This window comes from Cydia amplana, chromosome 1 (assembly GCF_948474715.1).
Source record: "Cydia amplana chromosome 1, ilCydAmpl1.1, whole genome shotgun sequence".
NCBI lineage: Eukaryota > Metazoa > Arthropoda > Insecta > Lepidoptera > Tortricidae > Cydia > Cydia amplana.
In genome coordinates, this window is record NC_086069.1 from 13659412 (window position 1) to 13675745 (window position 16334).

The window sequence follows — 16334 nt, forward strand, 5'->3', positions numbered from 1 at the left end:
CGCATGCGAGTTTCATTACAATGCGTCATTTAATCGGTCGGCTGAATTGATGTTAACTCAATGGTCCGCAATGTAACTAAAACAGTATACGAGTTCTAAATGAGCCCTTACTCAATTTACGGGTGGACATATGTAGCCCAGGGGGCTTCACTCATATTTGATTGAACAGAATTTAAGAACCTCTGTAATAAAAATACTTATGCTATCACTTATCAGGTACCGGTACAAATCTACTATTGTTTTCTTAATATTGAACCTTAAATTCATAAAATAAAAGGTTTTAATAGACGAAAGGTTCATGTGTATTTCAAGCTTGGCCTACCGGGCAGTCTGCGGGGCCCGCGGAGCAATCAGTGATATTTTACAATAAATTATTTTGTTTTTATATATTGAATTAACAAGCGTAATAAAGAGTGAGCAATGGCACATCTTAATTGCTGTTTTATTCTACCCGTCATATTCGACACCTGTTTCAATTCAGTTAAAGTAACCTACTGATTGAATAAAAATTAATGTTTAATTAAAACAACTCTGTAATAAGGATATTCAGTTTAATGTATGAAACATCACAAAAAATGCACAAAGAAAGATGTGAACTGATTTTCGAAAATGTTAGATCATCTGGACTTATGTTACACTATTATCTAAACTCTTGGCATGATTATAAACTTTTCTAGTGCATAGAAATTATCATTCAATAAATGTTCATGATATACGAACGTTTTTTAAAAAAAGTAGGGGGCATTCTCTATGAAAAGGGACCTTATTGTCGCTGGCGCTTACGCCGCACAGCATTGTATTTATATCGGAGCATCGTTAATAATGGGGTAAACCGCCATTGACAATAAGGTCCCTTTTCATAGATAACGTCACATATAGTTTACTGTGTGTTTACCACATTAACAAAACACCTCCGTCATTGAACGTCGTAGCCCCCGTAGAAACGTAGCGGGCGTGCAGCATGTGCCATAGGTATTCATTATAATTATACACAAAACGATATTTAAGGGGCCCACTCATTACCAGTCCGCCAGCAGGTTGCTTTTAACTGACAGGCCGATATCGTTCGGCGGACTGGTAAATTGGTAATCAGTGGGCCCCTTTAAATAAAACATCCGATGCGGATCAAATATTTTTTTCACGTTCTTACCTACCTACTGAGAGTCCATTCTATGCACTAAAATAGTTTACGTACTACAACTCTTAAATATTTATTTACTTACGTTCCTCAATAAAATGTTTGCTTATACTTCTAAAAAGCTCTCTCACTCATCAAATAAGCATTCATTAAGCTTAAATCACAATATCAGTTCATTTCGTATAAATAAAAGGGGGCTTAGAACTTCCTTCCTATATCCAAAAACCAAAATATTTAAATTCGCCCATAAGCCCCAGTAACTCGCCCTTAATTTCTTCATTACTCAGCTGCATGCATTACGCTCATGCGACTTCGAGACCAATTCACGATGTCTAAAATAGGGCAAATATTGGCGGCCAATATATTCGTGGCCAGTTATACAGCTTGGTCCCTAATACAGTCATATTGCTTGTCTTAGATGTGGGGCCTGGCTATCGAGCGTAATCTTTTCTAATTGTCTAGATAGTAAGTAATTTTTCAGATATTCAAAGTAACATCTCTGTGATAAAATACATCACAGAATCTGTGTATGATACATGTTAAGACTTTATTTGTCTTTATTGGCAACTGAGAAGTACGTCAGCAGCGTTCTAGATTTTTTGCCAGATTTGGGTGTTTTTTCTGTTACAGAATTCCTTCTAACAGGTATATTCTCTTTAGGACTTAGCGGCGCAACCACGTCTTTTTCGATTGCTTCCAGATTGCCATTTCTTCCTTTTTTTTCTCGCACGATACGTGTGAGCCAGTTAGTGTTGTCCTGTTTCTTCTTGACAGGTGACATCAGTCTTAAATGTGGAGCCTCTCCATCAAGCACAAAATTAGGTAAATTTTTAGTGGGAGTATTGAAACTTATTATTCTAAGTTTAGTAGGAGAAACGCTTACTGGTGAACAATTAGGCATTGAAGGTGGTGTGATCGTCTTAGGTGATTTTGGAGACAGTTTCCTGCATACTCTCTTTTCATAGTTTTTGGTGGGTGTCATAAATGAAGTGCCAGCTTTCGGTGCTATATAGTTCCAATCACTTGACATTTGACATGAATCAAAAGATAAGTGGACAGGACTGGTGTTGTCTAACACATCACTGTGCCTCTTAATGCCGGCAGGAAGCAACTTCGGCTCGTCATCCTCAGGGACCATATCCAGCTTTAACCGCTTAACTAGGATTTCAGCATCATCTGCCTCTCTGGAAGCGTTCATCAGATCTGTTAAACATCTCTTAGTTTTTCTTGCTGAAGTACTGTCTGAACGCATGCGTTTAGAGCTATATGAGCCTGGAGTTGTCACCAATTTCCGCTTTAATGAGCTAGGTGTACGGTCCAGAGTGCCCCACTTTGGTAGAGTGGTTATGTCAGTCCTTGGGACGACCTCGGCGTGCCCCTTCAGTTCCATGTTTCGTTCATGATCCGATACAAACTCTTTCCCTATTCTCCAGATCTTGTGTCGTGCGTCGTCGCTGCAAGTGACGATCTTCATGTCACCCTTCTGGCACCACGCAGGGCACGTGACCTCGGCCCAGTGCCCGACCAACTTTACAACTGGCTCAGAGTATTTTACGTTCCAAATGTAAGCATTCTTATCACTACTGCCAGAAACTAAATACATACTGTCAGGGCTAAGACTAGTTTTGATGTAAAATGTGCTATTTTCATGGCCGACGTACCTTTGCTCTGGTAGCGAATTATACGTTGAAATATTAAAGCAGTAAATTACATTATCCATGCAGCTGGCGTAGAGTCTCATCCTAGCATCGTCTATGATGAGATTTGTGTAACCATTCTTTGTCGAACTTCCACAATATGGTATAGAATGTTTTGGTAGTGGTTCTTTTTTATAAATAGTATAATTCTTTCTTAAATCCCACACTTTGATGTTACCGTCGCATTCGCCGCATGATATTAGGGTTATGTCGTCTTGAAAAATTAGGCCAGTGATGCTGATGGATCTATGGTTATCAAGGCGGGGCCTTTTAGTATGTGAACCTGGTGTTTTTGGTGTGAACGAGGAGTGGCAGTTCATGAGGCAGTTGTCGGGTTTAACAACAACAGCGGGTTGCCCGCACCTCACGTCCCATACAAGGACGTGTCCATCTCGAGCCCCCGTTGCAAAAACCGAGGGCTCATTAGGGCGGAAAACTGCTGTTTTGACTGACCGTGTGTGGTTGGAGAATACGAGGACACGCTTTGGAGTGCTCTCAGCCACATCCCATAAACTGGCTGTATGATCTCCTGAAAAACAAGAATTCATTTTGTTAGCTACACGATTTTCAGTCTGAATTCATCATTGTAGTGCAGAATTCTTTCCTCTCATAATATACTAGATATAAAGCTAGCCCTCGAAAAAGGGGCCCATCTGTTTTGGTGTAATATCCATATTACTTTGGATAATACTTTGGCTATTACTTTGGGTAATATGGATTGGGGTTTGGGTTGGGTGTATTGGGGTGGGAGGTGGGAAGAGTTTAATAATGTTTGTAAATACTCAGAATCAAGCTGTACACCTACACTAATGTTGTGTTCCTAGTGGCAACTGACACTGCTTGTATTGTAATAGGTTATGAGGTACCACTAAATAATTGATAAAATCAGGCTTTACTTTGCGAAAATCCATATTAATTAAAACAAAAATAATACTTTGCTAATCTGAAAAATAATAAAGTGCTAGTCAATTAGTGCAGTAATAAGTATCACGGATTAGCACGTTATTATTTCGCGGATTAGCAGAGTAATATCTTTGGTTTAAAATAGTTTAAATTTTTGAGGTACCAATGTCAAAAAAAATCTTACCTGAGACAGTAACAAAGCTAAGGGAGCGCGGCGCCCAGGCCAAGTCAAACACGGCATTGTTGTGGCACTGGAAGCTTTCTAGAGCTCCTGTGAAGCTTATCTTTGACGTATCCTGCAACATGAGTATATAGAAATTATAATGGGATAATAGGCAAGTTGTGGATTTTTTGTCACAATATAGCATTTGTATTAAATTAACCTTGTATATAAACATAGTTTACATTCAAAGGGGTATCTAGAAATCTTATGTAAAGAGAAATCATTATCATCATGTCAGTAAAATTATGTACACTAATGGATGTACGCCTCTCCCAAGGATTTCCATAGTCCTTTGCCATCCAAAATAGAAATACTAACACATACACTTGCAACAATTTGCACAATTCAGGGCTATAACCGCGAAAATCGAAGTTCGCAAATTGTGGGCATCTGTCTCTGTCACTTTAATTATTTAATTACGCCTTCATTGGAGTACCAGAGAAAGATCTCACAATTTACGAATTCGGTTTTTGCGGTAGCCCCTCAGGCATAAAATTTTTAGGTTGCTGGTTTGTATTGTAATAGTAAGTTTTTCAGTCTCCTGAGGCTACCAGAAAGTCTGCAAACTAGCTCTGTTTTAGCTAGGCAGACATTTGCAACAAAAGTGAATGAAAGTTTGATCCAAACAAATATCAATCTTTGATACATTGAAGAAAGATTATTACCCAGGTCCACACAGAGCGATCATACCTCGCGCGTATGTTCGCTCTGTGTAACCCGGCTATTGGTTTAAAAAAAAATCATTTGTTGCTTGGGCAAACACAATTGGATTTATTTTACCTGCACTGCAGAAACTTATCAAAAGAAAAGACAGAACCAGAATAAATTTTAAAGAATAAAGAATTTTCCTATTTCGTCACAATACCAGCTTTCATATGACAATTTTTTTAGGATTGCATGAAAGTTCCAAGACACCTCGAAGACTCAAAGAGAAGATGTATAAGTGAACAGTTACCATCCATCTGAGTGCTCATCAACTGAAGCTAGAAAGCCATAGATTTCATGGTAAGACACTTTCGGAGCAACTAAGTAGTGATGGTTTGGAGCAAATTTCCGGAGGATGTTGTTGTGGCTCAGAATGTCATAATTTTTTAAAATATCATATAACATTTCACTTATTCAAATAGGTCTAGGTAGATACATCCAAAAAAATTATAGGCTGTCAGGCTATGTTAATAGTAATGCAAAATACATATTATTTAGTTGTAAATCATTGTACAGCACGCTCACTGATATGTTATATTTTTTGTTCATATAAATCTACAACACACATATAAACAATGATCGGAATAGGTAGTGCCATTTGGGGTGAACGACCTCAAACATTGTACTTAACATGGATAAGACTCGGGATTCCAAGACTCTTATTTTTAGGGTTCCGTACCTCAAAAGGAAAAAACGGAACCCTAATAGGATCACTCGTGCGTCTGTCTGTCCGTCTGTCTGTCACAACCTATTTTCTCCGAAACTACTGGACCAATTAAGTTGAAATTTGGCCACATATGTAAGTTTGTGCCCCAAAGATGGACGAGTAACGTAAATAAATGAATTTTAAATATGGAGGCCATTTTTGGGGGCTAAATGAGAAAATTGAAAAATAAAAAAAATAAAACTATATCGTGTTACATATCAAATAAAAGAGCTCATTATAAGGATTTCAAATATATTTTTTTTTAATAATTTTAGTATTAATAGTTTAGCAGTTATTCAAGAGAGTAGGCAAAAAATGACCATAACCCCCCTTATCTCCGAAACTACTGGGTCTAAAATTTTGAAAAAAAAAATACACAAAATAGTTATTTACCTATAGATGACAGGAAAACCTATTAGAAATGTGCAGTCCAGCGTGAGTCGGACTTAATGTACGGAACCCTTGGAACGCGAGTCCGACTCGCACTTGGCCGGTTTTTTCACAAAAATATTTCTTGGCATGTCTTTAATTGAAGTAGGTAATATGAAATCCCGGGGTGAAAAGGTATATCCATACTAAGCTTACGCACCGAAGTCCCGTGAAATGGCACTACCAATTCCGATCACTGCATATAAATTATATTTTCATTCATCATTGTGTAATTTGAGTTTTTGCTTGCTGCTGCTATTGTAATTTAGTCAGATCTATATCATTTTCTTTTATTGTAATCAATATATATTATAAAAGAAAGTGTACAATGTGCGTGCCGCTAAAACTCAGAAATGAGCCCCGATACGATCGATGAAGTTATATGGTGTGGTAGCCCTCTATCTCCTGTCCATGAAGAAGTTTCCCGCTTTTACGTGTGCTTTTGAAGATATAAGGGCTGAAAGTTTCGCCCACACCCAGACTTAGAAGCAGTCATATTGTTATTGAATAATGAATCTTAACTTAATAGACGAAAGTTCACAGAATCAATCGTGAAACATATACCTTCAAAAATTTGTACCTGGGGTGGTGTCTCCGGACTCGGAGGCTAGACATTTCTAGAACAGTCCAGAACATTCGGGGAAATTCGAGAGCATTCCACAGCATTTCAGAACATTCTGGAATGTTTTCAAATGTTTGATAACAGCCTAGATCATTGTGGAACATTTCAGAACACTTTCGAATGTTCTGGAATATTCTGGACCATTTGAAGGCTTTTTTATAGGGTCTGAGCGGAGCTACCTATTGGTAGGGGTATATAAAGCAAGATCCGTCGTGAGGTTCGAATGTTCGAGAACATCCCAGAATATATTTCCAGGAAGAAGGTTCCTGTTTTTACCTGAAGGGTGGTATATAAGGGTAGATAATTTCGCCCTCTAGACATTTCTAGAACACTCCAGAGCGTTCAAGAGTATTCGAGAGCATTCCACAACATATAAGAACATTCTGGAGGGTTGTCGAATGTTCCAGATCACTTGAATGTTGTGAACTCTGGAATATTGGGCGCCATTTGATTTTTGCAACTACAACACAGTCACATGTCTACTCTCTGAGCGAAGCCGGGTACCTCAGCTAGTAATATATAAACACTGATTGAAGTAAAAGTGACACACTGGTATAGTTAATCCAGAATGTTCTAGAAATACAAGCTAAAGACTTATTGACTGAAAGTTGTACATTTCTGCAATTCCTTTTAGATCAAAAATGCTAACTGAATATAAAATAAAATCATGGTAATATCATTAACTAAAAAAAAAGGAAATGGAACAGACTTGTGTCTACATATTGAAAATGTAATACACACTGACAGTATTTAGATTATGCTATTATAGTATAGGTATTGATAAAAAAAATACCTGAATAGCCACTTTCCCGTCTTCATTAGCTAAGGCTAAGATGTTTTCATAGCCGGCAGCCTCTGAGAATCGGCATGCAAAGATTGGAGGGTCCTGCTGATCGAGTGAGGCTACGGGAACCGTACTCGAAGGCTGCAGTCCGTAGAAACACTCGGCACCGTTCACCACCAATCGCTTGAGCACGTTGTCGTAGTTATAGCGGCTGCCTACAAAGTTAGCGTAAATAAGAAAACGTTGCAAAATATAGTGCCTGTTATTGTAACGATTTAAACACAACGTACTTAAGCCAAATTGTCTATCGATGAGATACTGGAGGTCGTTCATTGTATTAATCAGTTGAAAAACTACATTTAACACAAACAGATAATTATCATCTGTGTAAAGAAAATATAATACCGCGTCTTCTTTCACCTCACAGTCCTCACACTAATCCATTGATAAAAATCAACATGGCATGGCGCGAAAATGGCGTAATACTACTGTATTGTCATTTGTCATGTAATGTAAAATGTCAGTGTGACTGTCATTTGAATATTTTTTTAATTTGCGTTTTGTGGCTTCTCTACAGTCTACACGATGGGCCAACGCCGGCCACTCCAAGGGACGCAGCCATGCGGTAGAATGAGATAGCAATATCACTTGCTCCCTCTAACGCATAAATGCGTCCCTTGTAGTGGTCGGCGTTGGCCCATCGTGTAGAGGAGCCATTGTATACGGTTTTTTTGAGAATGTTATTATAGTCCGTCAACCAAATCTTGTCAGTAGCAATGTAAAGCAAACTAAAGTAGGGCAACACTCAAAGAGCAGTATTGCGCTAAGAAAAGCAGCAATGTACATCGAACCAACAGTTTTTTTTCCGCTGAGCGCGCCCTGCGTACGTCAATTCAAATTGTCACTCGCGGTTTATTGAAAAAAATTGAAACATGGACGGACAATTTAAAAGCGATGTTAAAACAATGTTAATCAAAATGATGAACAAATTTGAAGATATCAAAAACAACTCCCTATCGTAGTGCTTATATTCTCTTTGTTCCCTGTCTTCTAAGTTTACTAAAATAAAATCATATCAAAATGCAGATAATTAGATAGTGCATATATTTGTTATTTACAATATAATATGCCACTTGTTAATGTAAATTAGTGTACTGTTCTGAATGAATATGACATACCTGTGTAATTTTTTTGATTGGTATATATTGTACAATATACATATTAAAAATAAAACAACTGATATTTGGGTGTTTATTTAATTTAAAGGTAAATAAGATAAGGGGCACTTTTCGACTTGGTTGCGTTGTACACGTATATAAACCGCCATAGGTAAGTATTGTCTGAAGAGATACTTTCTACTACGAACGCCTTATATTGGGCAAGATTTAATCCTGCAACAAACATGTATGGATTAGGTAGATATTGCGAAAGAACGGCGATATAATCAAGGCTCTTAATACTGTTTAAAAGGTTTACCTTTGTAAATAGTCACAACTGATTGCTGAAAATATTAGACATGTGGGCCTATGGACGGTTTCCAGGACACAATTTATGGTCTTGTTGGATAGATTTAGGCATACGTTTTCATTTTATTTATGCCTTTTAACCCTAAAACAAAAAACTGAACATAATCTTAAAAGTTCGAAAGAGTTCTTCCAGTACTTGTCATAACCTCCATTTTTAGTAATGTTTACCATCAACGAGCATGATTGTAGAGACAAACCAAAGAAAGTCTGCAGCGCTCACTGCTTTAATATTATAAAAGCCCTAACACACTACCGCACCGCACTAAGGCCTTAAAAAATACCTTGTTAAAAAAAAAGTCAAGACGCTACGCTTGGCTGTTATTATTTACTTCTAGCCACACAAGTCACCATCGGGGCGCCATCTTTCTTCTCATTGTTGTTGCGTCAAATCGTAGTGAAAAAGCATCTAAAACTCGTAGGAATTTATAATTTCGTAAAATTACGTAGTTTTGTGTCATTTATTTCGACATTCTAATGATTTAGCTGTCGCAGAATCATACATCATCATATATTGTGACCGTCGTAGTGTAGCCTGGTGCTCCGTCGCCGCCCGGTGATGACATTTGTCTCCATTGGAATATTCCGTTTCACCTGGAGCTGGACCTCTCCTCGCCGAAACGGACGAGTATAATAAAGTGAGTATTGCTCATTTGTCCTTGGGATTGGGACACTTGGCGTCCACGTACTGCCTGGACTCTCTTCACCCGTACTTAATGTTTATTTGCAGGTATATGGAATGTGATCGATGTATTGAGAATGGACAAGACGTTGTTTCGACACCGCAGGCATGGGCCTGCGGGGTCAAGCGTAAGTTCGGAGACGGTGGGATGCGGGTTGGCGGGCCTGGCGGTCGCAGCGCGGGCCCTGGGCGAGTGCTGGCTCCCGGCGCTCTTCTGGAAGACCGCGCCATGCTCGCTGGCGGCGTCAGCGCCTCTGCTCACCGCCGCCCCGAGCCGCGGCCCTCTCCCCGAGCGCCATTGCCTCGAGTCGTGTCAGACTCTCCCTTTATGAACAACATGGACGAAATCACTTATTGGATCGTGACAAAACGCGCGCCGTGCTTAGCAGGTTACAACAACCCTCTGCGGCGTGTGCAACCACAGTGTTCTCGTGCGCCTTTTCACTCAGTTAGCCCTGAAGAACAAGGAGAGCCCGAGAAGAAAAAAAAGAAACTTGTTGTCTTGCACGATGATTCTGATACATTGGACCAAATAAATGTTCATGTTGAGGCATCACCTCAACTTGAGTGTGAAGTGATCAGTGATGAATCAGAGACACTTGTGTCAGATGTGGATTTTAATATAAAAAAATCATCAGTGCAGGTCAAGAACAAAACAACAAAGACACAAAAGAAGAGCAGTCGTGCAGCTCTACGTAAAAATAATAAGGTGGTCACATCTACACCCAAGGTGACATCAAATCTTAGAAGGAGCTTGAGAAAACTTCAGTCCTCTGTCAATAACAATAGCCATTTAAACAGTACCCTTGATATCTTCGACACACCCAATGGTAATGATCATCCCACTGTTTCCAAGTGTCAGACAGGGAAGTTTGAGGAGAATACAAAATTAATAAATATGTCAAACAAGGAACTAAATGTTAATACATGTGCTGTATCAGTTCCTAGACCAAACAATGGGGTTATTAATGGTCAATTTGATGATCTCAGTGATGTTTCTGGGTTCACAGCAAACTATATAAAGTCCACAAAAATAAATTCAAAAACTCCCAGAAAAGTAAGAAGTAAGCAAAGTAGAAACTTGACTAAAGAATCAAGACATAGTGGGCACAAGGAAGAGAGATCTTTGATTGTGAGCATCAACAAAGCTACAGGGGATCCAAAAACGAACATTATGAACTGCAGCACTGACTCGTCCCAAAATATTATCAACCTTGTAACTGTTGATAAAAAATCAAGTACCAAGAAATTTGATAAAAGTACCTCTTTACTCAAGTTTATGGAAAGTAAAAAAGGGCAAAAACTTGTAAATGCTAAGAGTGAGAGCCAAAATGGTGTCCTGAATACATCTTTTCAGTCAACAAGTACAACTGGGTCCAGGTATCCAAAGAGGCACAAAAATAATTCCTCGGATGTATTAATGGTAGAAATCTCTGAGAAGACCGAACCCGCCAAGCTAAGTTTAGATAAGAGAGCTGCAGCTAAACAATCCAGCAGACTGGAGAGTACAGATCTGGTCTCCAGAACAAGAAGTGGGAGAAGCAGGCATTCTAAACTTACAGAGCCTGCAGTGTATGTACGTAGCGACTTTCCTGAACAAGAAAGTACTGTGGCTACTGTTAATGTGGCCAATGCAGTGCCAAGTGAAGCAAAAGATAGTTCAAAGAAGAAAAGACCGTCATCAAAGTGTGGAGTTGCAAGAAAATCTGTAAACAAAACTGGACAATCTAATAAAGACTCTTTTAGAGAAAAAAGTGGTTTTGCTGCTTGCTTCTCTGACAGTGATGATGATAAACCTTTAAAACCGCAGAAATACTTGTCATAGCTTAATTGTTATTTTAATGAGTATGGGATTTGTAGACATACTTGTGGATAGTATATTATGAAACTAGAGTTACAACTGAGCACCACAATCGTAGGTGTACCAATTGGTTGTGTACCTAAACTTATTGCTACACAAGAAGTATCATCACATTTGATATGGCAGTGAGACTGCCATATGATTTCTAGAATAGTAACTTGATGAGCTCATGACTGGTTTTGGTATTTGCATTAACTCATTGTCAAGTATATTGATTGATTTTGTTGTTCTTTGTAACACAATGTGCAATTTGGCAGCAGAAATCCTGTCTTGTCATAATGAGGCAAAAATTAGTAATTGGTAAAATTTGTATAAAAGTAAAAGTGTTGTCATATTTTGATGTAAATGTAAAATGTATGTAACAGAAAACATTTTTATCATTTGGGAACTACAAATATTTTTTGTCATTATGGTTATAAATAACAATGATATATGCAGCCAAATATTGCACATACCTAGTACTTGTATATAGCTTGTATCACCCACCTAGATGTAGTTTGTGTTATATTTATTATATCTTATAGATCATGTCATATTGGAATATACACAATTGAATTTATAAATTATATATAAAGTGCCATTGTACCAACACACTATTGAGTAGTTTTCGGTCTCATAATTATGATTTATATTACCTATATTTATTTATTTCAATTATGACTCTTGGTGTCCCTGTACATGACACTGCCGAGGATAGGAATTGTATACTGTAGTAAGTTATTGAAATACTGAAAAATTTGGTACAAATCTGTGCATGAAAACTTAGTACACTATACTTTGCCATACGTAATTATATTCAATCAATTCTTGAAAGTATAATATATGAATGGTGTACAATGATGATGTAATGTAATATGAGACCGTCTTCTCAAGATAGCCTATTGGAGTCAGTACCTTGTTTCCATGACTAAGTATGTTACTTTCATTTAAGTTTATTTTTAAATAACAGTAATTTTTCTGTTTTTTTAAAGTCTTGTGTAATATATTTGTAGCATTTATGCATTTAAATTAATAGTAAAACCCTATTAATGAATACCGTTTTCTTTATACTTGTGAAACTGATTATTGTACTTACATCTAATGTCCTTTTATTGCCACCACATGGTCTGGCTTGGCAGTTGGAACATTTTAGTTGTATAGTAAACTAGCGACCCGCCCCGGCTTCGCACGGGTTAACAAATTATACATAAACCTTCCTCTTGAATCACTCTATCTATTAAAAAAAAAGCATCAAAATCCGTTGCGTAGTTTTAAAGATCTAAGCATACAGACAGACAGACAGACAGCGGGAAGCGATTTTGTTTCATACATACTATGATGAAGTGATGATGTGAAAATTTGAGCCACGCAAGTTTTATTTTCACACTTCGCATATATAGGCGCATGGCTTAAAGTGTCCGTTATTCCCCAATACAGTAACTATTATCTCAAAATCTGGCTTCATTTAAATGTTTAAGTTTTAAGGTAGAAGCAGAACAATATTTTGTATTACCTAGATAAAATTTTAATGACACTTCACTTTCACAGCCAACTATAGTTCGTTTTTTTAGCATTAGAAAGAACTTGAAAGAAGGTAAGCGATTTTGACATGTCTTTTAATTGAAAAACACTTTTTTAAAATCAATAACTATTACTTATGAAAGCAGAAGACTATAACAGATCGTATTAGATTCATAATTGTTACATAGGTATTTACCGTAACTTATTTTTAAAATGTGTTTTTCTATTAAAAGACACATCAAGATTGTTTACCTTATTTCTAATGCTAAAAAAACGAACTATAGGTACATCAATATCAAAATTATGTTTTATATCTACATTTCTAGATCTCTTTCAAAGAGCCGCGTGCGGCAACGGTACCAGTGTTGGACATTAGTCATCTTTTTGCATTTTTTCTGCTCTATACTGCACAACCGAGGTTTTAACCCACGTTTTTTGATCACCATCACCACACACATACCTATCAAAGAAATCTCCATCCATGTGATGTAGCAGATTGGAACATTATCACTTTATTTTGAAAAAAAAAAATGCTTATCGTAGAAATAATCTAACAAAGGAACAATTCCGTTTTTTCATACAAATAGGTAGTCCTCATTGACCGGTTTGGAAATTATTTTACACAATTTGACGTACTGTTAACTATAGCTATTCCCCTTTGTTTGACTTTTTTTCAATTTTTTGATTAAAATACAGGAGTTAGGAGCGATAAACAAATTCCATCCAAATGTTTAATAGCTCCTACTAACTTATAATAATTGAAATTCAGTATAAAAAACAAAATTGAAGGGGCAGGGGTACAGTCAGCAGCAGAAGTTGCTAAGCGGGCGTGGTGTTCAAAATTACTCGGGCACGCTCTTATTCTCTAACGCCTAAACAATAAAGTCGCGTCAAGATTATTTTGAACACCTCGCCCGCTTAGCAACTGCTGCTGACTGTACGTATGTATAAATCGTCAATGTTCACTTTCTCATCTCCTCGTTCTGGTTCTTAAGCATCTCTCCGAGACCGACGAGCTGCAGGCCGCCGTCGACCTTGACGGTGGCGCCGGTAACCAGCCGGCTGTCCCCGCCGGCCAGGAACGCGATCGCACGCGCCACGTCGGCCGGCTCGCATATTTCTCGCATTGGGATTCTCGCCTCGCTGTTTTTGAGGAAGGCCGCATGCTCCTCGTCAGTGTGCCCGGTCAAACGTTGAAGGAGAGATGTGTTCTAGAAAAATACAATAGTTTATTTATATAGGTATAAAAGGGGGCAAGGGGTGGTGGCGGCGATGCTCGACACGTTGACGATGGAACCGCTCGTGCTATTATTGATACTTGAGCAAGCGAAATAATCCAAAACTGAACCACGAGCGTAGCGAACTAGCGATCGAGAGGTTCGAAAAGTGGAATCTTGAGCGTTGCGAGGGTTTCAAGGCAAGAGGGTTAAACAAATTTTGCCACCGAGTGAAACACAAAAATTTTTACCACACCAACGCGAGGAAATCCGTATTTGAAGTATGTACCAAGAAAGCCTTATTTACTAACTGGTGTGGTGAAATTTACAATGTTCATAATATGAACTTTAGGCACGTGATGAGAAGAGAAAATTAGCTTTCCGACGACTTTTTGCATGCATTTTTTTTTAGCAAACTATTTGAAACTAAAGAATAATATGATAGATACACGGCACGGTTAGATACCAAAATGACCTCGATAGAGAGGACGATTATACGATAGTTTGTAATGTATGCATATATCTACAAATTAAAAATAATATCTGGGTGACCGAGCTTCGCTCGGAAAACATAAAAAAACTCGAAAATGCGCGTTTTCCCAGAGATAAGATCGATTAGTTAGATCGATTTTTCGCCCCCAAAAACCCCCATATAGCAAATTTCATCGAAATCGTTAGAGCTTTTTCCGAGATCCCCGATATATATATATATATATAAATAAACAAGAATTGCTCGTTTAAAGGTATTAGATAGATAGATTAGGTTGACTTACTGTGATTCCCGGACTAACGGTGTTCACTCTCACACCTTTGGGGGCTAACTCGAGGGCGATCAAACGCGTGAAGTGGTCGAGAGCCGCCTGTTGATAGAAAACGGTGCTGAATGAAGAAAGCAGTGCTAAAATACTTATTGTTATTGCAGTTGCGCTTTAAAGAAGAAACTTAATTTTCGGATGGCGGAACGGGCAGACAATGAAAATTATGAAGTTTCACTATCATCAAGCAACGGGCGCTATCTACGAGTAAAAAAATAACCATGATTTTCTGTCTTCCATTAATTTAAAGATTTGGTCTTTATTCTCAGTGCAACCAAGTCAATTTAATAGATTATAACCCGGGTTATAATTTATAACCTGGAATAGTTACAAACCACACACATGGATTAACCTATAATGCATAGGTAATGTTGTATCGTCATAATACAAACCTTCGCCATCCCATACGGCAGACTGCCAACGTGGACCATGGTGGCGGCGATGCTCGACACGTTGACGATGGAACCGCGCGTCGCTATGAGCGCGGGCGCGACCAGCCGGGTCAGGTTGAAGGCCCCGCGGACCACCGTCCCGAACACGCGGTCGAACGACGACATGTCCGCCGTTTCCAGCGATGTGATGGCTGCCACGCCGGCGCAGTTCACCAGCACGTCCAGTCTGCAAGCAGTTAGATACCGGGGTTAGGTACATGGCGATCAGAAACTCAGTACGAAGTGGGTTCGACTAGGTACGATACTTCTGGTTTGGAAGTCGTTTTACACTTTGGCAAAGCGACTCAAAGCGCATGCTATGCAACCAGGAGTACCAGCCGTTGAGTAGGTACTTGCTTAGGTAACTAAGAATTTTGAGGAAGCGGGAAGCAGCGTGGCTACGGAGAGGACGCACGTGACCGACGGGGCAACATGCGGCCATTCATACATTGGTCGAGCCGAGCGCAATGTATGAATGCAATGGCCTTGATCTGTCGCCGGTCACCTAAGAATCTTACTAGTACCGCAACTGTCTATAATATTACCTATCTAATAATTAAAACGCAATGTCGTCTTATTAGACCTTACCGTCCAAAATGCTCTAAAGTTTGCTTAGCGACCCTCTCGCATCCCTCGTCCGTGGACAGGTCCGCCGCTATGTGCAGGTGTTGCAGCTGGTGTTTCGCACACTCCTCTGCGACCGAGCGCAGCTTCGCCTCGTCCCGACCCACGAGCGCGAGCCGAGCGCCGCGCTCAGCAAATAGGAGTGCTGTCGCTTTACCGATGCCGGAACTCGCGCCAGTCACCAATATCACTTTATTTTCAAATTCCATTTTGTCTGGTTGCATGCTTCTTACAGACTGCGGCTGGGATATAATTTATGCTATATTTATAAGAGTTATAGCAAACCCAGTATTCCTCAATGGAAGTTACATCATGTCAAGGGGGAAATACCTATAATACCTATTATACCTGCGTGAGTTTCCCCGCTTGACGCATCTTGTGGTTTTATGGACCGCGGTCCAGGAGCATAAATCGTCAGTCATCGCCTCCCGGTTGATATAGGTATAGGTACTTTGTCAGATGATAGTTTAGATA

At 38.9% G+C, this 16334-nt stretch overlaps 3 protein-coding genes across 3 annotated transcripts; 1 reads left to right on the plus strand and 2 right to left on the minus strand.

The window, feature by feature from the left end:
• Positions 1-1623: 1623 nt before the first annotated feature.
• On the minus strand, positions 1624-7627 carry LOC134648281 (protein lethal(2)denticleless). Its single transcript, XM_063502775.1, has 4 exons — positions 7498-7627; positions 7217-7422; positions 3923-4034; positions 1624-3364 (listed from the first exon to the last, which is right to left on the minus strand). Exons 1-4 carry the CDS (start codon positions 7538-7540, stop codon positions 1686-1688), a joined length of 2040 nt encoding a protein of 679 aa, XP_063358845.1. The 5' UTR covers positions 7541-7627; the 3' UTR covers positions 1624-1685.
• Positions 7628-9065: 1438 nt separating this feature from the next.
• Positions 9066-11401, plus strand: LOC134648005 (uncharacterized). The gene is made up of 2 exons (XM_063502442.1): positions 9066-9368; positions 9461-11401. Exon 2 carries the CDS (start codon positions 9465-9467, stop codon positions 11235-11237), a length of 1773 nt encoding a protein of 590 aa, XP_063358512.1. The 5' UTR covers positions 9066-9368; positions 9461-9464; the 3' UTR covers positions 11238-11401.
• Positions 11402-13731: 2330 nt separating this feature from the next.
• On the minus strand, positions 13732-16120 carry LOC134653340 (3-oxoacyl-[acyl-carrier-protein] reductase FabG-like). The gene is made up of 4 exons (XM_063508676.1): positions 15825-16120; positions 15198-15423; positions 14764-14850; positions 13732-13984 (listed from the first exon to the last, which is right to left on the minus strand). Exons 1-4 carry the CDS (start codon positions 16082-16084, stop codon positions 13736-13738), a joined length of 822 nt encoding a protein of 273 aa, XP_063364746.1. The 5' UTR covers positions 16085-16120; the 3' UTR covers positions 13732-13735.
• Between the last annotated feature and the right edge of the window lie 214 nt (positions 16121-16334).